The sequence below is a fragment of the Scyliorhinus canicula genome, chromosome 13 (genome assembly GCF_902713615.1).
Source record: "Scyliorhinus canicula chromosome 13, sScyCan1.1, whole genome shotgun sequence".
In the NCBI taxonomy this organism is placed as follows: domain Eukaryota; kingdom Metazoa; phylum Chordata; class Chondrichthyes; order Carcharhiniformes; family Scyliorhinidae; genus Scyliorhinus; species Scyliorhinus canicula.
Window position 1 is genome coordinate 157,293,024 of NC_052158.1, and position 27,234 is coordinate 157,320,257.

General features: G+C 48.2%; 1 protein-coding gene across 1 annotated transcript in view; it reads left to right on the forward strand.

The window, feature by feature from the left end:
• The window catches only part of LOC119976763 (traf2 and NCK-interacting protein kinase-like), a 259,294-nt gene that overhangs the window by 150,039 nt on the left and 82,021 nt on the right, over nt 1-27,234 (forward strand). The window contains exons 12-16 of the mRNA XM_038817506.1: nt 15,492-15,699; nt 16,899-17,015; nt 24,002-24,088; nt 24,674-24,862; nt 26,856-27,227. Of these exons, the coding sequence (XP_038673434.1) occupies nt 15,492-15,699; nt 16,899-17,015; nt 24,002-24,088; nt 24,674-24,862; nt 26,856-27,227 (973 nt within the window). The remainder of the gene's footprint in view (nt 1-15,491; nt 15,700-16,898; nt 17,016-24,001; nt 24,089-24,673; nt 24,863-26,855; nt 27,228-27,234) is intronic.

The window sequence follows — 27,234 nt, forward strand, 5'->3', positions numbered from 1 at the left end:
CGCAGGTGATGGGTGTCAGGGTGAAATTGGACCAAGTACAGATTTAGTGGGTCTGGGCTCGACACGTCACGTTGTCCTAAATAAGCCCCTTGCAGGCCATGACGAACATTTTGTCAGAGAAGGTTTGAGGCATGGTAATGTGGACTTTTGTTCTGTATCTTAACTGTTCTCGACCTTACCTCAGAACAGTTGATGTCAAGAACGGCCATGATCTTGTTAAATGGCGGAGCAGGCGTGAGGGGCTGAATGGCTTACTCCTGCTCCTGTAACTTGTACATTTCCTGAAATGGGAAAGTCTCTTGTTGCCCTGTACATCTCCATTTCGATTGAATTGAATTTGATTTATTGTCACGTGTACAATCGAACCTGGACCCTGGCGCTATGAAGCCATAGTGCTATCCACTGTGCTACCGTGCTGGCTGTGCTGTGTTAGATCCGACTCCTAGAAGAGCACTTGGATTAGTCGGCTGTTTCTCTTTGTTTCTGAATTCCTCAGCCCTCCCTATCTCTGTAATCTCCTCCAGCCCCACAACCTTCCGGAATCTCTCCACTCCTCTATTTCTGAACCTTTGGGCAGTGACGATCTTTCCTTCTGCTGCCAGGGCCCTGATCTCTGGATTTCCCTCTCTAATCCTCTCCATTCTTCTCAAAGTTAGTATGCACGTACAACAAGTAATTAAGAAGGTGAATGGAAGGTTTTCTTTAATTACGAGAGGAATTGAGTACAAAGTAAGGATGCTGTGCTTGAGTTATACAGGGCATTGGATTGACTATAGTTCAAATATTGTGTGCAGTTTTGGTCTCCTTATTTAAGGAAGAATGTAGATGCGTTGGAGGCGGTTTGGAGGAGGTTTGCTGTATTGATACCTGGAATGGGCAGGTTGCCTCATGAGAAAGGTTAGACGGACTGGGCTGGCTTCCACTGGAGTTTAGAAGAGTGAGGGGGTGACTTGATTGAAGTTTATAAGGTTTTGACAAGGTGGACGTGGGAAGGATGTTTCCTCTTGTTTTGGACTATTGGGCTGGTTTAGCACACTAGGCTAAATCGCTGGCTTTTAAAGCAGACCAAGGCAGGCCAGCAGCACGGTTCAATTCCCGTACCAGCCTCCCGAACAGGCGGCGGAATGTGGCGACTAGGGGCTTTTCACAGTAACTTCATTGAAACCTACTCATGACAATAAGCGATTTTCATTTCATTCATTTCATTGAGAACTGGGGGGGGGGGGTCTGTTTTTAAATTGGGGATCGCCCTTTCCAGACAGAATAAGAGAATATTCCTTTTTTTTAAAAATCTTTTTATTGGATTTTCATATTTATAAACAATTTGTACATATACATCACACTTTTCATAACCGCGTTTACGAGAGAATATTTCTGAGTATTGTGCGGCTTTGGAACTCTGCCTCAGAGGTGATGGAGGCAGAATCAGTGAATATTTTTAAGGCAGAGGTAGACAGATTCTTGTCAGGCAAGGGGATCAAAGGTTATTAGCGGCAGGTGGGAATGCGGAACTCGAAATACAAACAGAGCAGCCATGATCTTATTGAACAGTGGAGCAGGCTTGAGGGGCCGAATGGCATACACCTGTTTCTATTTCGTTAGTGATACATTTGGCATAATGGTTTCAGAAGGCAGTTAGGAGTCGACCACATTGCTGTCTACCTGTAGTCACATCCAGATCCTGACCAGGTGAGGATGGGGATTTCTTTCCCAAAGGGTCTTTAGTAAACCAGATAGGTTTTCCCCCCAAATATCTGATAGTTACGTGGCCACCGTTACTGATAGTAACTTTGTATTGCAGATTTATTGCTAACCCCTCTCCTCTAGGGCCTCCCCCCCCCCCCCCCCCTCCCAAGCTTGAATTTGCTGCTGAATATTTAATGACTGCCACATTTTCTGATTCTAGGGCCTAACTCACCTTCATCAGCACAAGTCATTCACCGTGATATCAAAGGCCAAAATGTCTTGTTGACTGAGAACGCTGAAGTCAAGTTGGGTGAGTTTGATTCATGAATTGGTCAAATTTGATTATGCCAGCTTCCTGCTGTGTCTCCCAGAGTGCTTTGCCGTTCTGTCATTTGGGTCAGATCATGACGAACTGTACCTCAACCCCATTTGCTCACCTGGAGAACCGATGGATGTGCTTTATTTAGATTTTCAGAAGGCTTTCGACAACATCTCACATAGCACATTATTGTGTAATGTTAAAGCACATGGGATTGCGGGAAGTGTCGTGAGATGGATAGAAAGCTGGTTAGCAGAAGGAAATAAAAGGTTGGAATAAACGGGTCTTTTAGTGACTGGCGGTGACTAGTGGGGTACCACAGGGATCTGTGCTGGGACTCCTACTGTCCACGTTATATATTACTGATTTGGACGAGGGAGCTAAATGTAGTATCTCAAAATTTGCAGATGATACAAAGTTGGGTGGGAGGTTTGAGCTGTGAGGAGGATGCAGAGATGCTTCAGGCTGAGTGAGTGGACATATGCATGGTTGATGCAGTGTACTGTGGATAAATGTGAGGTTATCCACTTTGGTAGCAAAAATAGGAAGGCAGATTATTATCTGAATGGGTGTAAATTGGGAGGTGGATACTCAGCGAGACCTTGGTGTCCTCATGCATCAGTCGCTGAAAGTAAGCGTGCAAGTCAAGCAGGCAGGAAAGAAGGCAAATGGTATGTTGGCTTCATAACAAGAGGATTTGAGTGTAGGAATAGAGATATAGAACATAGAACATAGAACAGTACAGCACAGAACAGGCCCTTCGGCCCTCGATGTTGTGCCGAGCCATGATCACCCTACTCAAACCCAGAGAGTGGGGAATCTGTGGAATTCACTCCCACAGAAAGTAGTTAAGGCCAAAACATTGTGTAATTTCAAGAAGGAATTAGATATAGTTCTTGAGGCTAAATGGATCAAGGGAAATGAGGGGAAGGCGGGATCAGGGTATTGAACTTGATGATCAGCCATGATCATAATGAATAACGGAGCAGGCTCGAAGGGCCAAATGGCCTTTTTCCTGCTTCTATTTTCTCTGTATGTTTCGCTGTATTTCTATGTATCCCTTGATGAGTACCCAGATAAAATCGATTGCTCTCAATTCTTCAAAATTCCAATTGATCTCTTGATCCCCCGACCTTCGCCAAATTCCCAAGATTTATCGTAACATCCGGACAGATCCGTGTGTACATCCCAATTTCAGACAGGCGAGTAGATTGATCAGTCGGTTAGTGAGGAGGCAGCTCGAACTGGGACATTGTGGAGTGTTGCTCACGGCAACCTTCACAAATGTTATTTTTTTCCTCTGGCACCTCTGTGCTGTATAATAATAATAATCTTTTTATTGTGACATGCATGAAGTTACTGTGAAAAGCCCCAAGTCGCCACATTCCGGCTAACCACAGTTTGCTTGTTACTGTGAAAAGTCCCGAGTCGTCACCATCCGCTAACCACAGTTTGCTTGTTACTGTGAAAAGTCCCGAGTCGTCGCCTTCCGGCTAACCACAGTTTGCTTGCCTTTGAGGAGCAGGAGTCATGAAAGTTTGGTCACTTGATGTATTGTCTCCAACCGCGTCTCTTCCCCTGCTCCGCCACCCCTAAACTCCTCCATTGGTCGTTTGGCACATTCACACATTTAAAAGCACCTTCGCACTCTGTGTTAGAAAGCGGGTTATCAGATTACATGATTCCTGTCCGTCAGTCAGACATCCTTTTCTTTCCAATCTCTGGCACTTTGATAAGATTGCTCTGGTTTTTCCCCCCCCTCTGGTTGGGGCTGGAGAGTAATCTTTAACTGTTGGAGACTCCAGGACAATACTGGAGAATTGGCAACTCCAGGCGATGTAGCGTAAAGAGTTAATGTTTAATATGTAAGATCACATGACAACAGAGTATTCTGAGAGAGAGAGTTCTATGTGAAGCCTCGTGCTTAGCCTTGTGATGTACATGGTTAGTGGAATCTTGGTAGAATGGTCAATGAAGGTAATTGCATCCTGCAATCTCTATTAATCTTGAGCATCATCATCCAAGATGATCAGTGATGGTAAAATTGGAGCTGATTGCCCTTTTCCCTGGCAGTGTCCTCGCGGTAACTGACATGTCTCATTTAATCAGGAACATTCATTAATGAATTTGCCAACATTTTGATTTGCCATAGTTGACTTTGGGGTGAGCGCCCAGCTTGACCGTACAGTGGGCAGGAGGAACACATTCATTGGCACACCATACTGGATGGCACCTGAAGTGATAGCTTGTGACGAGAATCCAGATGCCACTTATGATTTCAAGGTGAGTGTTGAATCATTTATTTATAAGATGCACTCCCCCCCCCCCCCTCCTCCCGCCCACAATGTGGTTGGGTGCAGTGCGTCACTGCTGTTATTTTAAAAGTTCAGTCTGGGGGTGTGGGTATCGCTGGAAAGGTTGCCGTTAATTTCCCGTTGCGAGGGTGTTCCAAGAGGGGCCTCCATGGGGAGCAAACTTTTGAGTTAGAGCTGAAAGTGAGATTCAACCATTTCGAGTATGTGCAGCTGAAATTGGTTTTAGGACCAGACTGTGCAAGTCCAGCAGCTTCCCCTATAGATATCTGTGCGCAAGTTCAGTTGATTTTCTAAAATGATACATTTGCATGGTTAGTTTTGCTGTGCGAACACACTCCTGGATTTATTGGTTTCAGTGCTTCCCCTGTATCCATGATCACCTCGCCACTCTTATTTATTTTGGCTAAAAATCAGCAGCAGGAAAGGCCTGAAGCCAACTTGGTATTAGTTATGTGAATGCACGCACAGATATAATCAGTCCATGTCCAAATGCAGCAAGGCCTGGACAATATCCAAGCTGGGCTGACAAGTAGCAAGTTACATTCACGCCACACAAGTGCAGGGGAAATACCATCTCCAGCAAGGTAGAACCTAACCATCGCTCCTTGACATTCAATGGCATTACCATTACTGAATCCCCCACATTCAACATCCTGGAGGTTACCATTGATCAGAAACTGAACTGGACTAGCTATAAAATACTGTGGCTACCAGGACAGGTCAGAGGCTAGGACTCGTGCAGTCTCCTCTTGAACCCCCCAAATCCTGTCCACTATCTCCAAGGCACAAGTCAGGAGTGTGATGGAATACTCACAACTCGTCTGGACGTGTGCAGCTCCAACAACACTCAAGAAGCTCGACACCATCCAGGACAAAGCAGCCCCGCTTGATTGGCATCCCTTCCACAAACATTCACTCAGTCCACCATTGACGATACACTGCAGTAACTCACCAAGGCTCCTTAGGCAGCACCTTCCACACCTTGACCACTACCATCTCGAAGGACAAGGGCAGCATTTACCTGGAAACATCATCAACTGTAAGTTTCCTTCCAAGTCACTCACCATCCTGACTTAGCAATATATCGTCGTTCTTCACTGTCGCTGGGGCAAAATCCTGGAACACCATCCCTAACAGCACAATGGGTGTATCTACACCACAGGGACTGCAGCGGTTCAAGAAAGCAGCTCACCACCACCTCCTGGTGGGCAATAACTATCGGCCTGTACAGCCAAGCCCACATCCCATAAATTCTGACCTTGTGCAATACACAATATGACTTGCGTAGAATTTACGCAGTTCAGAAATAGGTCATTCAGCCTAATATACTGCACACAAGCCTCCTCCTTTCCTCTCTTCTACGTATGTTTTTCTCACTTCCCCTTAACTACATCTCTGATTTTTTTCAATTCGCTGGATAGACGGGCATTTATTGCCCTTGAGAAGGTGGTGTCTTCTTGAACTGCTGCAGACTGTGTGGAACAGCCACAGTGCTATTTGGACAGCTGAGTGGCTTGCTTGGCCGTTTCCAAGGGCAGTCAATCACACGGCTATCGGCCCAGAGTCCCCTATTTAGGCCAGATCAGGTAATGGTGGCAGATTTCCTTCCCTGAAAGACAGTAATGAAGCAAAGGGGTTTTTGTGACTATCCAGCAGCTGCATGCACCCCATTACTGAGGTGAGGCAACGCCAGATTTGTTTAACCAATTGAATTCAAACTCCCATCGTCTGTGGTAGCATTTCAACTCGTGATCATTGATCCAGTGGCCACTATGCTAAATATTTCAGCAATTTTCTTTAAAGCTCTACAGTCCTGCCACATCCAGCTGTGAATGGCGGGGGACAATTAAACAACTCACTGGAGGAGGAGGCTCCACAAATCCCCATCCTCAATGATGATGGAGCCCAGAATATCAGAACCAAAAATGAGACTGAAGATTCGCAACAATCTTCAGCCAGAAATGATGACTAGATGATCCATCTCGGTCTCCTCCGGAGGTCTCCAGCATCACAGTGTCCGTCTTCAGCCAATTCAATTCACTCCATGTAATGTGAAGACGGCTGAAGACACTGGAAACTGCAAGAGGCTCTGGGCCCTGACAATATCCCACATAATACTGAAGACGTTTGCTCCACACCTCTAGCCAAGCTGTTCCAGTGCAGCTGCAAACACTGGCGTCTACCCCGTGTTCACAGTAACTTCAGTGCAGTGTTGAGGTAAGCCTACTGTGTGACAATAGTAAAGATGGATTATTATTAATAGCCCAGTGTGTCCTGTACACAAGAAACAAGACCAAATCCACCCCAGCCAATTACCCGCCCCAATCAGTCTACTCTCGATCACCATTCTATCAAGGTGGCACTTACTCAGCAATACCTGCTCACTGACACTCAGTTTGGGTTCCGCCAGGGTCACTCAGCTCCTGAGGTCAGTACAGCCCTCGTTCAAACTGGACAAATGAACTGAAAGGCCAAAGGTGAGGTGAGACTTACTGCCCTTGACATCAAGGCAGCATTTTGACCGAATATGGCATCAAGGAGCCCGAGCTAAACTGGAGTCAATGGGATTCAGGGGGAAACTCTCCACTGGTTGGAATTATACCTGACACAAAGGAAGATGGTTGTGGTGGTTGGAGGTCAATCATCTCAGCTCCAGGACATCACCGCAGGAGTTCCTCAGGATAGTGTCCTAGGCCCAACCATCTTCAGCTGCTTCATCAAGTGACCTTCCTTCCATCATAGGGTCAGAAGTATTCAGTATTATTTGCTGGGATATTGTTGGCCGATGACTGCACAATGTTCAGCACCATTCGCGACTCCTCAGATAATGGTGCAGTCTATGTCTAATGGAGCAAGACATGGACAATATTCAGGCTTGGGCTGGCAAGTTACATTCACATCACACAAGTGCCAGGCAATGGCCATCTCCTACAAGAGAGAACTATCACCCCTACAAGAGCAGGTCAGAGGCTGGGAATCCTGCGGCAAGTAACTCACCTCCAACTCTGCAAAACCTGTCCACCATCTACAAGGCACAAGTCAGGAGTGTGATGGAATACTCTCCACTTGCCTGGATGAGTGCAGCTCGGCAACTCTGAATATGCTCGACACCATCAATGACACCTGATCGACACCCCTTCCACAAACATTCGCTCTCTCCATCACCGGTACACTGGAATATATCGCCGTCCTTCGCTGTCGTTGAGACAAAATCCTGGAACTCCTTCTCTAACAGCACAGTGGGTGTACCTGCACCATATGGACTGCTGCGGTTCAGGAAGGCAGCTCACCACCACCTTCTCCCAGGGTAATTAGGGATGGACAATAAATACTGGGCCTAACCAGCATCCTGTAATTAATTTTTAAAAAAAACTGTGCACATTTTAGCACGTTCCACTGAGCATCAATCAGTGAAATATTCCTCGGGAATGCAAACTCTGGGAGGGATTTCCACACCCCATCCCAGCGTTTTTGCAGCGACAGCCGACCAACGGCTGGAGGTGGGGGAACATCATGTCACGCCACTCTCACCCAGAGGTTCCATTATCCGCACCCTTTTCCACCGGGATACCTATGCCGGAAAGGGGAGGGGAGGAGTCGCCCTTTGCGGAATTGGAAGTTCCCACCATCAGGAACAGCCGGAGAATTCTGGCCACTCTCTTTCCTTTTGACTTTATTGAATGAGCAAACCTGCAGTTTCCGTCTTTACAACACCCCCCCCTCCCCCCCTCAGCCAGCCACGACCCTCTGTTAGAGGAATACAGCCGAATATTTTAATAGAGATGTTTTTGTATAAACCATTTTCTTACCATCCCTCTATTTGTGTTGACAGAGTGATTTGTGGGTCCTTGGGAATCACAGCTATGGAAATGGCAGAAAGGAGCTCCACGTAAGTCTATCCTTGGTCCCTCGGTCCCTCGGTCAGATCTGTGCAATCATGTCCTGTCTCTTTTTGTTTTTGCCTTGTCTGCCTTCTCTCTTGCGTGTCCTGATTCCTCCTGTTCGTCCCTCGTCACGCGCATCTCTATCTTTATCCTGCAGCGCTGTGTGACATGCACCCGATGAGGGCGCTCTTTCTCATCCCGAGGAACCCACCACCTCGACTAAAGTCGAAGAAATGGTGAGTATTCCAGAGCTGAGTGTCCAGGGCCTGTGTGGGACTGTGTGTATTTCTGATATTGTTCTAAAATTATAAAAAGAATATAGAGACTCTGGATGAGGTGTATGGGAAGGTTTGCAATGATAGAACCAGAAATTAGGAGATATCGTCACCAGGCAACAATTGACAGGCTGGGGTCAGAAGGCTGCGGGGCGACCTGTTGGAGATCTTTAGATTTCATAGAATTTACAGTGCAGAAGGAGGCCATTCGGCCCATTGAGTCTGCACCGGCTCTTGGAAAGAGCACCCTACCGAAGGTCAACACCTCCACCCTATCCCCATAACCCATTAACCCAGTAACCCCACCCAACACTAAGGGCAATTTTGGACACTAAGGCAATTTATCATGGCCAATCCACCTAACCTACACATCTTTGGATTGTGGGAGGAAACCAGAGCACCCGGAGGAAACCCACGCAGACACGGGGAGGATGTGCAGACTCCGCACAGACAGTGACCCAAGCTGGGAATCGAACCTGGGACCCTGGAGCTGTGAAGCGATTGTGCTATCCACAATGCTACCGTGCTGCGTGAAAACTGCGTGAAAGGGTTTCATTGAATTCCGACAGTTCAGAAGAAGGCCACTCAGCCCATCGAGTCTCCACCCACCCTCCGAAAGAGCACCCGACCTGGGCCCACTCCCTCACCCTTTGCCCACAACCCCACCTAACCTGCACATCTGGGAGGAGACCGGAGCACCCGGAGGAAACCCACACAGACACTGGGAGAACGTGCAGACTCCGCACAGTCACCCGTGGCAACTCCACTCCGCAACTCATCACATCCCTTGAACCCTTCCCAACAGAAGTAGATTACTGTCAGTCTCTGCACTCGCTAACTGACCCCAGCCTTTACAATCTGTGCAGGGGAGAGATCCACATTTCCACTACCTTTGTGAAGAAGTGTTTCTTCATTTTCTTCCTGAATGGACACACTCTGATATTTGTACTTGATTCCTCCCCGGAGAAAATAGTTTAATAATATAATCTTTATTAGGGTCACAAGTAGGTTTACATTAACATTGCAATGAAGTTACTGTGAAAATCCCCTAGTCGCTACATTCCGGCGCCTGTTCAGGTACATGCTTTCAACGTTCCATTTACATCTATATAATCACCACTTCAAAAACCAATATCCCTCACACTTGTCTTGCACCACTGGCAATGGTCCCTCTCCCCGTTTAACTCCAGAAGCTGAGATTAATTACGGAACCACAGAAATTGTTACACACAGAATGAGGCTGTTCAGCCCATTGTGTCTTCAGCAGCCTCTCCTCTCCCACCCCCCCCCCCCCCTAATCCTGCACATTCTTCCTGTTTAGATAACAATCTAATTCCCTTTTGAACACCTTCATTGAACCATTGCCCTTTGATGTTTAATGGCATTACCATCGCTGAATTCCCCCCCCCCCCCCCCCCCCCCCCCTATCAACATCCTGGGGGTTAACCATTGATCAGAAAGTGAACTAGATTAACCACATAAATACTGTGGTTTGAAGAGCAGGTCAGAAACCAGCAATCCTGTGGCCAGTAACTCTCATCCTGACTTCCCAAAGCCTGTCTGCATATCTACAAGGCACAAGTCAGGAATACTCTCTCCTTGTCTGGACAAAGCAGCCGCTTGATTGGCACCCCATCCACAAACATTCAATCACTCCACCATCGATGCACAGTAGCAGCCGTGTGTACCATCTACAAGATGCACTGCAGTAACTCACCAAGGTTCCTCAGGCAGCACCTTCCACACCCACCACCACTACCATCTAGAAGGACAAGAGCAGCAGATACTTGGGAACCCCACCCCCTGGAGGTTCCCCTCCGAGTCACTCACCACCCTGACTGGGAAATAAATCGGCCGTTCCTTCTCTGCTGTTGGGTCAATGGATTTTTAAAGAATGAAGCAATCTGGGATATTAGCTGGAAGAGGCAGGATAAGGAAGTAATCTGTAAATCAGTAGGGTTTAAAGGTAGTACTCTGGCTGGTACCCGGTTGGGGAATGATATTCCACTGGGATTGGTACTGAGAACACTGTTCACCATTTGCATGAAGGTTTTGGATTCGATACACTTTGAAAGTTTGCAGTAATCACCAAAATTGTGAGGGATGATAAAATGCAGAATGTAAAAATTAAGAAGAATGAAGAAAGGTGCAGTTTATACAGAAGAGAAAGTACCGGAACACCTCAATAAACTTGCACAGCGAGCGTGTAATGAGTAAGTGTGAGATGGTGCATTTTGGTCACAATGATGAGGAAACTGTACCCTGCGTGGAAAATAGTATATCAATGGGACGGGAGAAGAGGGACCTGACAGGATAGATGCACCAATCACTAACAGTAGCAACAGAGATTAAAAAGCAAACACAAAACCAGGATTCTCTTTAGCGATAAGAGTGGAAAAGTTGAGAAGTTTTATGTTAAGCTTGTGACAACACCTGAAGTGAATAGTTCTGTCTCCATGCTGTAAGAAGGATATGGATAAGGTGCAAACGGTGCAAAAACGATTGATAAAGGATGATAGGAGAACTGAGAGGTTATAACTATCCAGACAGATTGAATAAACGCTCTTTCTCTGGAAAAGGAAACCGTGAGATAAAATGATGGCAGATTTTTAAATTCTGAAGGGACTGAGGGCCGATGGAAGGAAGATGTTTCATTTGTGGAAGTGTTCAAAACTAGCAACCATAAATCTAAGACCGTCTAAATCAAACAGGGAATTCAGGAGAACGCACTTTACCCAGGGGCGTGCTGAGGATGTGGAATACGCTACACAGGGATTGGTTGAGGAGAATAGAATAGAGTTTGCGGAGAAAACATTTAACCAAAGAAAGGAATAGAAGGTTAAGTTGATGGAGACGAGGGCTGGAACGTGGTGTGTGCGGAGTACAAACACCAATATAGACTAGTTGTGCTGTAGATATGATGCAAGTTGAGTCTGTTTTGTCATTGAAGATTTGAAGATTATGAAGGAAATTGACTAAACTGATCGAGACAATTTATTGACTTGTGGTAAAAGGGTGAAAGCACAGGACGCATAATGTGGACATCTGAATGGAACATAGGAAACCTCTTCACCTTTGAGCTAGTTCACTGAATGCATTGGGTGGTACCCGGGCTGCGTTGACACTAGTCACCTGGTGAGAATCTCTCTCACTCGGCTTGATGTTCTCCCTCACTCTTCTTCCCCAGGACAAAGAAGTTTGTGTCGTTCATCGAGGGGTGTTTGGTGAAGAATCACGGGCAGAGGCCCGCCACAGATCAGCTGCTGAAACATCCCTTCATCAGGGACCAAGCCAACGAGAGGCAAATCCGGATCCAGCTCAAGGACCACATTGACCGGACCAAGAAGAAGAGGGGAGAGAAAGGTGGGTGCAGGTTTGCAGCAGCAATTGCTGGCCATCCTACGATTGTGTTTTCTGCAGGCATGGATTGGGATGGGAGGAAGTGGAGATCCAAACATTTGGTTAATTTGTTCCTGGAGAAACTAAACTTGAAGCTTGTCAAAGCTTTGACAAAGGGTCATATGGACTCGAAACGTTAGCTCTTTTCCCTCCCAACAGATGCTGCCAGACCTGCTGAGATTTTCCAGCATTTTCTCTTTGGTTTCAGATTCCAGCATCCGCTTTTATCCAGCTGAAACCTGCAAGACGAGTCTGTTCTTTTTAATCTATTTTATTCTCAGCAAATGTTTATCACCGGCAATGTCTCTATTTTTTAAAAATCTCATTCCCATATTCAAAAGCTTCCCTGGCTCTATTCCTCCCTATCTCTGTAACCTCCTCCAGACCCTACACTCCTTCCCATATCTCTGTAACCTCCTCCAGACCCTACAACCCTCCCTATCTCTGTAACCTCCTCCAGATCCTACACCCCTCCCTGTCTCTGTAACCTCCTCCAGACCCTACACTCCTCCCTATCTCTGTAACCTCCTCCAGACCCTACAACCCTCCCTATCTCTGTAACCTCCTCCAGACCCTACAACCCTCCCTATCTCTCTAACCTCCTCCAGTCCCTCCAACCCTCCCTATCTCTGTAACCTCCTCCAGTCCCTACACTCCTCCCCATATCTCTGTAGCCTCCTCCAGACCCTACAACCCTCCCTATCTCTCTAACCTCCTCCAGACCCTACAACCCTCCCTATCTCTGTAACCTCCTCCAGTCCCTACAACCCTCTGTATCTCTATCACCTCCTCCAATCCCTACAACCCTCCCTATCTCTGTAACCTCCTCCAGACCCTACGCTCCTGCCTATCTCTGTAACCTCCTCCAGTCCCTACAACCCTCCCTACCTCTATCACCTCCTCCAGTCCCTACAACCCTCCCTATCTCTGTAACCTCCTCCAGGCCCTACACTCCTCCCTATCTCTGTAACCTCCTCCAGACCCTACACTCCTCCCCCTATCTCTGTAACCTCCTCCAGACCCTACACTCCTCCCTATCTCTGTAACCTCCTCCAGACCCTACAACCCTCCCTATCTCTGTAACCTCCTCCAGACCCTACAACCCTCCCTATCTCTCTAACCTCCTCCAGTCCCTCCAACCCTCCCTATCTCTGTAACCTCCTCCAGTCCCTACACTCCTCCCCATATCTCTGTAGCCTCCTCCAGACCCTACAACCCTCCCTATCTCTCTAACCTCCTCCAGACCCTACAACCCTCCCTATCTCTGTAACCTCCTCCAGTCCCTACAACCCTCTGTATCTCTATCACCTCCTCCAATCCCTACAACCCTCCCTATCTCTGTAACCTCCTCCAGACCCTACACTCCTGCCTATCTCTGTAACCTCCTCCAGTCCCTACAACCCTCCCTACCTCTATCACCTCCTCCAGTCCCTACAACCCTCCCTATCTCTGTAACCTCCTCCAGGCCCTACACTCCTCCCCCTATCTCTGTAACCTCCTCCAGACCCTACACTCCTCCCCATATCTCTGTAACCTCCTCCAGACCCTACAACCCTCCCTATCTCTCTAACCTCCTCCAGACCCTACAACCCTCCCTATCTCTGTAACCTCCTCCAGTCCCTACAACCCTCCCTATCTCTATCACCTCCTCCAATCCCTACAACCCTCCCTATCTCTGTAACCTCCTCCAGACCCTACACTCCTGCCTATCTCTGTAACCTCCTCCAGTCCCTACAACCCTCCCTATCTCTATCACCTCCTCCAGTCCCTACAACCCTCCCTATTTCTGTAACCTCCTCCAGACCCTGCACTCCTTCCTATCTCTATAACCTCCTTCAGACTCTACACTTCTCCCTATCTCTATCACCTCCTCCATACCCTACACTCCTCCCTATCCCTCTACCTCCTCCAGTCCCTATACCACTCCCTACTTTTGTAAACACCTGCAACCCCTGCACCCCTCCCTATTTCTGTAACCTCCTCAAGCTCCTACAACCCTCCCTATCTCCGTAACCACCTCCAGCTCCAGGGACCCTCCCTATCTCCTTAAACCTCATCAAGCTCTCACAATCCTCCTCATCTCCATCACCTCCAACTTTCCTTCTCCTTGTGACCTTTTCCAGCCTCAACAATCCTTCCCACCTTTTGAACTCCTCCACCCCTCTCTATCTCTGTAACACCCTCCAATCCCGAGAACCCCCCCCCCCCGGGGCCAAAGATATCTCAACATTACCAGTTCTGGTCTTTTAGGCGTCTCAGTTTATCATGACCACTATTGGCGGCCGTGCCTGCAGCCTACACTCTGGAAAACCATTCTGCCTGGATCTGCTGTTCCCCTTTAAGATGGTCCTTAAAATGTATCTATTTTATTTCTTTACTTGCCTCAGTGTCAAACCTTAAACACAATGCTCAATGTAGAGACATTGAGACATTTTACTATGAAAAAGATACTATATAAATGCAAGATATTTGGTCCCTTTTCATTCTTTCTTGGAATCATAGAATCCCTGTAGTGCAGACGGAGGTAGTTTGGCCCATGGAGTTTGCACCTATCCTATGAAAGAGACCCAACCCATGTCCGCTCCGCCACCCCATCCCGTAACCCCACCTAACCTGCACATCTTTGGGCTTTGGGAGGAAATTGGAGCAAACCCCTTGAAGGTGGTGGTGTTCCCATGTACCTGCTGCTCCTGTCCTTCTAGATGGTAGCGGCGATTGGTTTGGAAGTTGCTATCAATAGTTACACTCTGCTAAAATAATGTGTGACCTTATCTGCTTATCTTAGATGAGACAGAATATGAGTACAGTGGAAGTGAGGAAGAGGAGGAGGAGAATGAATCAGGAGAACGAAGGTAAGCAAGTAGGAAGTGAATGGAGGGCACTGGAGGACTCTTTTATTACTTTGAGTCTGTTTCCTTGAGTTTGTGTTCAATTGAGTGAAACCTTGTGTTGACTCTTTGTCCTTGGTGTCTCCGTGGTTCAGTGAGTGGTGTACCCCCGCTGTACCAGAAGGAGAGTTTAATTTTCAGCCAGAAGACTTGAGCCTGTGATCCAAGATGATGCTCAGTGCCGCACTGAAGAGACGCTGCACTGTCAGAGGTGATCTGTTTCAGTTATGACATGCATTTGAAGCTCTTTCTGCCCCCATTGGGTGCACACAGTGTCTTGGGACTCACGTTTATCCCTGAATTAATGTCACTGAAACTGATGATCTGGTCATTTAACACGTGACTGTGGGATTTTGGTCTGCACAGATCTGGCGACTGTATTTCCTCCGTTACAACAGTGACTACATGGCAGAACGTTGCTGGAAAGGGCTTTGGGGCATGGAGCTGGTAAACAGTGCAATCGCAATGAAATTCTACACAGGCATAATTGTAATGTGCAGCCAATTCATAGAATGTTTCTATCACTGAGTTCAGGCAACAGATAGTTGCTCAGTTGTGGGCCTCACTCAATCCAGCTGCAACACGGCCTCATGGTTTGCTTCCAGCTCCCCTGATGGCTCAAAATTTAACTATCGCATTTCTACGCCCTCCCTACTACTCCTCTTCCACCCCCCCCCCCCTTCCCTCCCCCAAACCCCGCCCCAAATCCCTGACCCTACATGCAGCTCCATCGTAAACCTGCCTGGAGAGTCAACCCTGCGCCGAGACTTCCTGAGGCTGCAGTTGGCCAACAAGGAAAGGTCAGAGGCCATCAAACGGCAACAACTCCAGGAGCAGCAGCAGCGGGAGAACGAGGAGCACAAGCGGCAACTGCTGGCCGAACGGCAGAAACGCATTGAGGAGCAGAAGGAGCAACGGCAGAGATTGGAGGAGGTAACCGGGTTTGGCGGGGGCAGTTAGACCTCACTCTTCATGGTGCTAATTCCTGCTGCAGGTTTTTGTTGAGAAAGCTGCCTGTGTGGGCCTTCAGATGAGGGTAACTGCTGCTAGACTATTTGGCTATGGTTTGCATCACAAAAGGTCCAAGCCCAATGCTGTTTGTGGGAGCTTGCTGTTCACAAAATGGCTGCCACATTTCCTCCATTGTAAGAGTGACGAGACTTCCAAAAGGACCTCATTGGCTGCTGAGCACTTGATTTATGCTGAATCTCTGGCAGGCTCCTGCAGAAACTGCTTTACAGCTTGCAAAAGAACTAAACTCAAAACTGACTACATCAGACCTGGGCTCCTCCCAATAATTACATCATCTCCATTCCGCTGAAATCCCATGACCTACTTGCTTGAGTTTAAACGTAATGTCTTTAATTATCTACTCCCTGAGGAATCCCCAGAAATCATGCCAAAATCCCATTAAGCCTCATCTTGTAAACATGAACATGGTTGGGCAGAAGGATTATCTCATGTTTATGACATCTTAATTACACCCTTTGCAGCCACAGCGTCTGTCTTTCTTTTAAAACAGGATTTTGGGGGAAAATATTACTGCAGCAGATATATACACATCCTAAACCAGGCTTTTACAAAAATATTTTTTTTAAAGTTTTAAACAAATTTTTGTTTTAAATTTAGAGTACCCAATTCATTTTTTCCAATTAAAGGGCAATTTAGTGTGGCCGATCCACCTACCCTGCAGACCTTTGGGTTGTGGGGGCCAAACCCATGCAAACACGGGGAGAATGTGCAAACTCTCCAGTGACCCAGGGCCGGGATCGAACCTGGGACCTGGTTGGGGCTGGTTTAGCTCAGTGGGCTAAGACAGCTGTCTTGCAATGCAGAACAAGGCCAGCAGCGTGGATTCAATTCCCGTTCCAGCCTCCCCAAACAGGCGTCGGAATGTGGCGACTAGGGGCTTTTCACAGTATCTTCATTTGAAGCCTACTCGTGACAATAAGCGATTTTCATTTCATTTCTTTCATTTTCATTTCACCTCAGCGCCGTGAGGCAGCAATGCTAACCAGTGCGCCACCGTGCTGCCCACTTTTACAGAAATATTACTGCAGCAGATACATATAAGACAATATATACATGCCAATTTATTCCATTCTTCACAATTCCTCTCTCCGGCATTGCAGCAGCAAAAGAGAGACCGGGAACACAGGAAGCAGCAGGAGCGAGAGCAGAGGAGGCGATATGAGGAGGTGGAGAGGCTCAAACGGGAGGAAGAACGGCGCCTGGCTGAGCGAGAGCAGGTAAGCACGGTGCGTGAGTTTATGTTTTACAATCCTGTGATTTATGGCTGAATATAGAATATAGAACCTAGTTAATGTAATCCCCCAACACCCGTTTCAACATCTGCTTTGCTGAATCCCGTGTTTCCCACTGCGTGGTGCAGTGGGATCCACTAAAAAATTGAAGATGAATTCTCAAACTGGTGGGATTTGAACTTGGGTTCTCTGCACCATTCCCTTTTCCCCAAACCAGCCTATGCCTGCTTAGCACGATTCAAAGACCCCCCACGCCCTATCTCCCTCCCCCTAGTGGTCTTGGCTCCAACTGCAGCAGGACAACGTCCGCCTCGGAGTCCTGGGTAACAAGCTGAACCGATATCGACCTTCAGTCTCCCTGCGATGCCAAAACCTCCCCACCCCACCCCAGCTGAAAGTCTTTGGGTGGGAGAAAATCAGGATTTTGTACCACAAAGAGGAGTCAGGTTGGAGGAACAGGAGGAAGTCCGTTCAGCATCTTGGATCTCTGACAGTCAGATGACAGCAGGTATACACCTGAACCCCATTGACATGTATTTGCTCCACATCCCTCAGTACCTAAACCCAACCAATTACCCTGGCTCTTGAAAGCTTCAGCTGGTTGCTGCAATCCGCAGGCTTTTTGGTGGGAGCACTGGGGAGGGTTCCAGATTTCCACAGTCATTGGTGTGAAATGTTTTCCAACATCACCAGTGAATGATCTGTAATAATAATGATATCATAATCTTTATTATGTCACATGTAGGCTTGCACTGAGGGAGAATTATAATAATAATCGCTTATTGTCACGAGTCGGCTTCAATGAAGTTACTGTGGAAAATCCCCTAGTCGCCACATTCTGGCGCCTGTTCGGGGAGGCCGTTACGGGAATTGAACCCGCGCTGCTGGCCTTGAACTGCATTACCAAGCCAGCTGTTTTGCTCACTGTGCTAAACCAGCCCCTGGAATTCAGAATGTCCAAATTATCTAACAGCACGGCTTTCAGGACTTGTGGGAGGAAACCGGTTCACCCGGAGGAAACTCACGCAGACACGGGGGGAACGTGCAGACTCCATACAGACAGGGACCCAAGCCGGGAATCAAACCCGGGTCCCCGGTGCTGTGAAGAAACAGTGCTAACCACTGTGCTACCGTGCCCTAATTTTAAAATCCTGCTTCCTCTTTCTGGACCACCACCCCCCCCCCCCCCCCCCCTCCATCCCACCACCAGGAGGAAATAGATTATTTATCGACCCGATCAAATCCTCTAGTCATCTCAAACACCTCACCCCTTAATCCTGTGCAGCACAGGGGATGCAGAGTGGGGATCTGGAACATAGATGGAGAGAAACAATTCCCGTTACGGGAAGGATTGAAAACCTTCGTGCCCAGAAGCGAACACGCGATCACTCCAGATGGAGGCTTGTTTGAGAAAAGAGGAATCGGACGGGATTTGCAGGAAAAACATTTATTTGTTTTAAAAAAACACACTTCTCTTCCTGTGAGGAGAAGGTGTAATTTTCACCCCTAGAGCTACTTCTCTCCCCCCCCCCCCCCCCCCCCCACCTCCCCCTCCCCCCCACCCGGCCATGGAGGCCTGAAGGTTGAGGGGTGGGTATTAGCCAGAGTGACATTGAGAGGCTAAGCAGCTTTCAAGGGGCTGGGCATTGGAATTTCTCTGACAGCTGAAACAAAGGAATGAGTCACTGAGACTCCGAGCCCAGCGAGAGCTTGCACAGACTGACTGACACAGTCGATGGCTTCCCGGGGTGAGAGGGTTGTCCGACGAGGAGAAACGAAGTAGACTCGGCCTCTGTTCTCTAGAGTTTAGAAGGGAGAGGTGAGCTCATTCAAACGTTATACAATTCTTTGAGGATTTGACAGCGTAGATGCGGAAAGACTGGTTTCCCCGGCTGTAGAATTTACACCACAGTATGGGGTCGCAGCTTTAGGATAAGAGGGCGGCCATTTTGGACTGAGATGAGGAGAAATTACTTCACTCCAATGGCTGTGAATCTTTGGAATTCTCCACCCCAAAGAGTTGTGAATGCTCAGTGATTGAGTATATTCAAGACTGAGATGATTGGATTGGTGGACACAGGAAGGGACTTGGGGATAGTGTCAAAAAGTTGAGGTGGGGGATCAGCCACAACCTTATTGAAAAGTGGTTCAGGCTTGAGCTGCCCTATTTCCAACATTGTTCAGAATGCATGGGTCCAGGATTGCCAAATCTGTTTGGAAGAGGATATAACCATCTCCCCTTGACATTCAATGTCGATAGCATCACCAAATACTCCACTATCAACATCCTGGGGATTACCATTGACCAGAAACTAGCTCAGTGACTGGGGATTCTGCAATGAGTAACACGCCTCCCCCAAAGCCTGTCCATCATCTACACGGCAAAAGTGTGGAACGTGATGGAAAGCTGTGCACTTTCCTGGATGAGTGAGGCTCCTGCAAACTCAAGAAGCTCACCAACTCCAGGACAAAGCAGCCTCAGACCAGCCTGTCCCCAGCCTCTGCTGCCAATCCTCCTTATGCCCCACCCTCCAAGAGCAGTTGCCTAAACACTGACCACAGTTCAAGCAAAATCAGAGACCTTTTAATCCTCAATCCCTATGCTCCTGTCTCAGGGCGGCATGGTGGCACAGTGGTTAGCACTGCTGCTTCACAGCTCCAGGGTCCCGGGTTCAATTGGGTCACTGTCTGTGTGGAGTCTGCACGTTCTCCCCGTGACTGCGTGGGTTTCCTCCGGGTGCTCCGGTTTCCTCCCACAGTCCAAAGATGTGCCGGCTAGGTGGATTGGTCATGATCAATTGCTCCTTCGTGTCCAAAAAGTTAGGTTGGGTTACGGGGATAGGGTGGAGGTGTGGGCTTAAGTAGGGTGTTCTTTTCAAGGGCCGTTGCCAAGCCACCTCCTCCTGCCCTGTAAATTCTATGATTTTATGTCCCCAATGATATTCATCCTTCTCATGTTTGAGCTTAAACAGTAAGCACCGGCAGACTGTTTGACAGTGTGGAGGATCAGAGTTCTCATCCTGCCCTCACGTCCCACTGTCTCCATGGTGGCACTGTCTGTGGTGTGGTGTTTTCCTCGACCTCCCCACCCCCAATCATCTCTCTCACACACTCCTCCATGGGTCACCTGATATATCCATCCTCCTGCCTTCCCACATCTGACTCAATCACTCTTAAATTATTCTTGACTGTCAAAATCAAACAATTTGGAACATCATTTATGGTATGGTATTAGGCCTTTTGGCCCATCAATTCTATGCCAGCCCGGAGCAATCCAATCAGTCCCATTCCCCAGTGTCGATGTATTTCCCTCAAGTGCCCAATTTTTTCCTCCCAGTTCACCCGCAACTCTTGACCAAAACTTTAAATCCACATTGTCCATGAACCATCGGCTGATGGGAACAGCTATTCTAAGCCTGACATAATTCTGTGTCCAATATATTTTAATAACCAAGGAGCAAGAGTTTTCATGGAGAATTTGAAAATAAATGTAATTCCCGCAGGCTTGTGGATGGTTGGCCTGCAGGTCTGCTTTGAGACGATGAAACTGTTCCTGTCAATTTACCAGAGCCACTGACCATCCAGTCAACACACCAACCCCCACCCCCAACTCCCACAACCCACGTGCCCCGAACTGGAAAAATTGGATGTGTGGAAATCCAGGGAATTGATTTTAAACTTTCTCTCTCCCACCGCACACAGGAAATGTTGAGAGCGCTTGTGTGGGAGTGTCAGTGTACAGAGTGAGAGGTATTTATGTCCATTATGTTCCCCCGCAGTCACCTCCCCCCTAATGAGCACTTGTCACGTCACAGAAAGTCACCGATGATGCTCAGAGGGGGGGGGTGGGGGGATAAGGCTTGAAGTGTCACTTCTGAAAATTGTTGTGAGATTGTTGTGAGGTAGAGCTGAGATGTTCCGGTGCTATTGTGTCTCTTTGTGGCCACGGCAGCAAAAACGACTTGAATCTATGTGGCATCTTTAACGTAGTAAAATGTGCCCCAAAGCCCTTTACAAGAAAATGCCCCATCAAGCATGATTTATCCACACGAGAGTCATTAAGACGGGGGATCAAAAGCTTGGTTCAAGAGGTGGAGAGCAGAGAGGCTTATGAAGAGAAATCCAGAGCGTAGAGCCCAGGTACAGCCAGTGGTGGAGCAGTTAAAAGTGTGGATGGACAAGAGGCCAGGATTGGAAAAGTCCAGGATCTCGGAGGGTTGGAGGGGATGTGAGAGAGGCGAACAATGTGAGATTTCAAAGAGGATGAGGTTTAAATATTGAGGCATTGCCAACCCAGAAAGCTACCCAGAAGGATTGTAGGAAAGGCAAGTGTAAAGACAACAGGTTTTGAGGGTTTGCTTTGGGATGTGAGGCTGCAGAAGCTGAATTAATCACAGGAGGGAAGCTTTTCAAGTAACGAAGGGAGGACGCAGGGTGAACATGTGGGTGAAATTCATACAAAACCAAGAACTCATCAAAAGACCATAAGACATAGAAGCAGAATTAGGCCACTCGGCCCATCGAGTCTGCGCCGCCATTCAATCATGGCTGATATTTTTCTCATAACCCCCGATCCCCTTATTAATCAAGAACCTATCTATCTCTGTATTAAAGACACTCAGTGATTTGGCCCCCGCAGTCTTCTGCAGAAAAGAATTCCACAGATTCACCTCCCTCTGGCTGAAGAAATTCCTCCTCATCTCTGTTTTAAAGGGTCATCCCTTTAGTCTGAGATGGTGTCCTCTGCTTCTAGTTTTTCCTACAAGTGGAAACATCCTCTCCACACCCACTCTATCCAGGCCTCGCAGTATCCTGTAAGTTTCAATAAGATCCCCCCCTCACTCTTCTAAACTCTTAACGAGTACAGACCCAGAGTCCTCAACCGTTCCTCATCGGACAAGCTCTTCCTTTTGATGACCCATACGAATCAACTCGGGTAGATTGTATTCCTAAAGGTTTCATTACAGGGACTCTGACCCCCCCCCCCTCCCATTATCCCACCCGGGGCTCAGCCATTAAACACCTGGCATGCCTATCTTCATGACACGCTGTCTTGTTGCACCAATGAAGATTGGCCAGTCTCTTCATGACCCAATTGGATCATTCTGGATTGTCACCTTCTTTTCCATCCATTTTCCTATTTTCTAATCAATGAACGATAAAGTTGTAAGAAAAGCAGGACAATCTTTTTACAGCCTCCCGACCATTTCCCTCGAGCGACTCGGAGCAATATCTGAGTGATTGACCCTTAATCCCTGGAGACGCCGTGGAAATCCAGGAGAGTTGGCAACTGGAACTATGCAGCACCATCAGGAGCATTTTTGTATCTGGTGTCGATGGTATTATTTAGTGGGGGAAATTGGGTTAAATCACCCTGCACATCCCCCAGCCTCTATAATCCTCCCCCAGCAGTCCTGGGATGTCCAGTTTGGCAGAGTTGAAATGAAATGAAATGAAAATCACTTATTGTCACGAGTAGGCTTCAACTGAAGTTACTGTGAAAAGCCCCTAGTCGCCACATTCCGGCACCTGTTCGGGGAGGCTGGGACGGGAATTGAACCGTGCTGCTGGCCTGCCTTGGTCTGCTTTCAAAGCCAGCGTTCAGTTGGCTCTCTCTGGAACAGTCTGGAGCTATCTCTGCCCCACGCAGTTCCATGGTCTTTATTGAGAGTCTTTCCATGAAGTTTGTCCTGAAAGCCTTTTGCACGAGTGTTTTGTCCAGGATAAGAGGATCGCAATTGTAAAATTCCGCACTGAATCCACTAGACAGGAGTTAATCGGGTTTTCCTGCCTTGATTTCTGCTCATCGTGTCTGTTACATTTCTCTTTATTCTTTGAATCTCGTCAAAAAGTTATCCTGCTTTTATTGGTAAAAACAAAACTGTTGCACTTTGAGGGGACGAGTGAAACCTGAGTCAGATTGAACTGAAGATGGTCACACAGCCTGAGTGGGGCCCTGAACGGGGACCCGCTGGGGATACCAAAAGTTAATTCCAACACCAAATTCATTCACCATGTTCCCTGTAAGAGGCGGAGCAATTAAAACACCGGATTCTCCGGGTTCTCCCGACCCCCCCAGCCGTGTGTTTCTCGGAGGCGCGCCGCCCGCTGACAGCGGGATCGTCTCTTCCCGCTGCTTGTCAATGGGATTTCCCATTGAATCCACTCCCCACCACCCGGAAACCCACAGAATCCCAACGGCTGGAGAATTCCGGCCTTTCATCTCCAGAGTTCAATGAGCAGCGAACATTGTCATCCTTGGGAGTTGATTGGACCCCGACACCTAACTCCAGCGAGAGGCCGGGTTTCCGCTGCGGACGTGATTGGAATGCCCATTCGGGGGGGGGGGGATTCCCTAATCAGCGTGGGAAGAGTGTCGGATGGAATGGGGACTTGTCACGCCTCCTGCAGGGCGACTGTGGAATAGCACCAGCCGTCATTGGGGACAAACACTCTGCCCACACACGTTCCCCTCGGCTGCCGGGGGAGAATCTGTGGCCCTGGGGAGAGATCAGGGTAACTGTGGCCTGGAACTTGGATTCCTGGCAGAATCCACTGGGAGTTAAACCTGAGGCTGTGGTGAGCCTCTTTATACCTGGTCAGGCCAGGTAAACATGGCAGATTTCCCTCCCTAGAATGAGCCAGGTGATGACAATCCGTGATGGCCACACGCTCACCATGAATGATGCTGGCTTTTTATTCCAAATCTATCTTAAATAACTGAATTAAATTTCCCCAGAATTTGAACTCCGGTCCCTTGATTAATATTCCAGGCTGTGGGCTACGCGCTCAGTAACGTAACCACGACATGATTTGGCCGCAAATTCAGTTTGGTTCAGGGTTTCTCGACCCTTGTTTTTCCCTGTCTCTTCCGCCTCCTTTTCTGAAATCATTCCGGTTTTCTCTTTTTCCCTCTCTCTCTTTCCCCCTCTATCTCTCCCGCTCTCTCTCTCTCTCCTTGATGTCTGCAGGAGTACATAAGGCGACAGTTAGAGGAAGAACAGAGGCAATTAGAGATCTTGCAACAACAGCTTCTGCAGGAACAGGCCCTCCTACTGGTAATGCACCGATATATTATTCACCTGGAGCCGAAGCTCGCCCCAGCACCCTTCCCCCCCCCCCCCCCCCCCCTCAACGCCCTGCCTTGTTCGTGTCATTCCTGTATTGTGGAAATATGTGCTCTTTTTCTATTTGTCTGAAAGGAGTTGCAGATCGATGACCAGATATTTTCAACTAAGCTGGTTCCCTTGGAGGAGTTTTGTAAGGGAGCTCAAGGACACATTGATGATTATTCTTCTGGGTATCACCCATTCATTGTGTTGACCCTGCATTTGTTTAGAATTTCTGCTGAAAGCTGACCTGGCTGTACCAGGTGATTGAATATGACTCTCTCCTCCTGTTTTTATCCCCTCTCTTCCTCGCTCTCGTCCTCCTTCTCTCATCCTTTTGTACCTCACCCCATGCTGTTCCTGTCCAGGGAGACTGTAACTGTTATTGGTGGAATTTGATGGATTAAAGTTTCATGTGGGTTAGGGTTAGTTTGGCTGAAATTCTCCCACTTGAGTGGGGATTGAGGGGGTTTGATCTGGTCACTGCACACGAGTGGCGAAGGTTTAATGCTCTCCCTGGTCTCCATCTGAAAGGAATACAAGCGGAAGCAGTTGGAGGAGCAGCGCCAGGCAGAACGGCTACAGCGGCAGCTACAGCAGGAGCGAGCTTACCTGGTGTCTCTCCAGCAGCAACAGGTGGAGCCACGGGCGGGTGAGAAGAAAGCACTTTACCACTTCAAGGACAGTTTAAACCCAACAGAGAAGCCAGCCTGGGCCCGAGAGGTAAGCAATCTAACTGATATCTCTGGGATTGATCTTTCCTCATCCGTGGTACATTCCATGAGCACGCTGCCGCTCAGGGGAAGGGGGGTCGGAGTCGATTGGGTTGTCAATCTGTGGGCCATTCGGTCCCTTTCGTTCTCCTTGGCTGATGGCATCTACAGGAGAGACCTCACCCAGTGTGGGTAAAGGTAGAATCAATTCCATGTGCTTTGCTCCATCGCTGGGAAGAACTTCCAACTTCCTTTTGGTGAACGGAGTCAGGATAGATTCCATTCTCTGAAATCCTCCACCTGTGCACACTCCTCCCCTACCCAGTTTGTGCTTCCTTCACACACAGCCTTCCCGAATCCCCTCGTCGACCCCCCTTCTTCCTGCTGCCCACTCTTCCTGTTGCACCCTCTTGCCATCCTGTTCCCTCTCACCCATCTTCTTTCTACCCCCCTTCCCGCCTCCCCTCCCTCTCTCCTTATCCATCCCTCCCTCTCCCTCCTCTCCCACTCTCTCCTCCTTTCTTCTCCCTCTCTCTCTCTGTCCTTCTCTTTTTCTCTCGTTTTCTTTTTCTCTCTTTCACTCTCTCGCTCTTTGCTTTCTTTCTCTCTCTCTTTGCCTTTCTCTTTTTTCTCTCTCTCTCTTTCGCCCCCTCGCTCTCTCTCTCTCTCTCTCTCTCCTCCCCCAGATCCCCAATCCCCCATGTTTTCTCAGGTATGTAGAGGACAGAGTGCAGTCCTTTTCCCAGGCCTCTGTCAGTCCTGCCCACTGCTGTGAGTTTGAGCCCATGTTTACGTGGCACCTGCAGCTCAAGAAATAAACTTGCTGGGGTTATGTGTAACTGAAACATTCAAACTCTCCTGAGCACCTTCGCTTTGGAGCAGGGAGTGAACCCAAAATTCTGCCTCGAGTCATCAACCAACAATCTCCTCTGGATCGACGATAATAGCCGGATGTTTGATTGGCCCATGAGAAGCTTCAGGAAAAGATGGGAAGGTGAGGAAAGAAGGTCATTGTCCTAAAAGTGTTTTGACTAATGATGCAAAGATATTTTTGCACTTCGTTGCGATTGATTGAACCTTGCTGAGAATTGTCGCGATCCCTTTCCGAGGAGGATAGTTGTCAATTCTAATTGGATATAATCCAGAGGTTTTCATCCCGTGACCTCGAAATCTCACACCGACACTCCCCCCCCCCCCCCCCCCCCCCCCCGCCGGCCTCCTCCATTGGTCACCCAATATGTAAAACCCCACACTGCCCAAAGTAAACTGACCCTTCGTTATGCCATGGACAGTTTTGATTGTTAGACAAAACACCTTTCCCACCCCCTCACCACCCATCCCCCCACCAAAAACAAAAATTGTCATTTTACCAATTTGTCAGGTGAATTGGACATTCTGAATTCTCCCTCAGTGTACCCAAACAGGTGCCGGAATGTGGCGACGAGGGAATATTCATAGTAACTTAATTGCAGTGTTAATGTAAGCCTACTTATGATAATAATAAATATTATTATTATTATGCCCCTTTTGCCCCGGATATTAGTCTTCAATTCCTGGGTACGCTTGGCTTATTCTGGTGGGTGCCAACTCTCACAGGGAGGATGATGTTTCATCAATGGACGGATTCACTGAGCTGATTCCAGGCGATGCATAACCAGGACGAATGGCACTTCTGTGCTAAGGCTGAGAATCTTAGCCAGGCAGGACTGGGTGGTCACCAGGAGTTGAGATACTAAGCAGTCATGCTCTAATAGCATGGTAGGACAGGTTAAAGGGGCTGACTGGCCTCCTCTTGCTTCTATGTCAGGAGGGAGGTACTTCTTATTCCCCGTATGAGGCCTCTGGTTTATCGCCGTGTCCCCACAGGTGATGTGTCTGCTGTCAGCCATGTCTGGCCAGTGTGAAATATGTGGAGATATGTTCTAACATCATTCTGGTTCTTATTCCAGGTAGGTGGATGTTATGTTTTTTTTTGAACGAATAATTCTCTCATCCAAACCCAGGTACAGAAGCGATCGCACAGTAATTCTCCTCGACGCCCATCCAAACAGGGAGCACCTTCCACTAAGTGGCCATCTTCAAATGACATCTTCGATTCACGGCCCCCCCACCACTTGGCGCAACAGCAGCAGATCTCAGTTCCCAGTTTCCTCGCCTCCGCCCCGATCAATATTCGAGGATCAGACGGAGCACCGGCCGTGCAGGACTCCAATCGATCTCACGCCCGCGCCCGAGCGGAAGACGGGCATGGGTCATGTGCCCCCCTGGAGGAGCAGGCCAGGCAGGCACGATCACGGAGACGGTTACTGGCCAAGCAGCAGCTGTCACAGGAGCTGGCCTTTGAATTCGGACCTAATGGAGTGGTGAAAAAGAATGTAATCA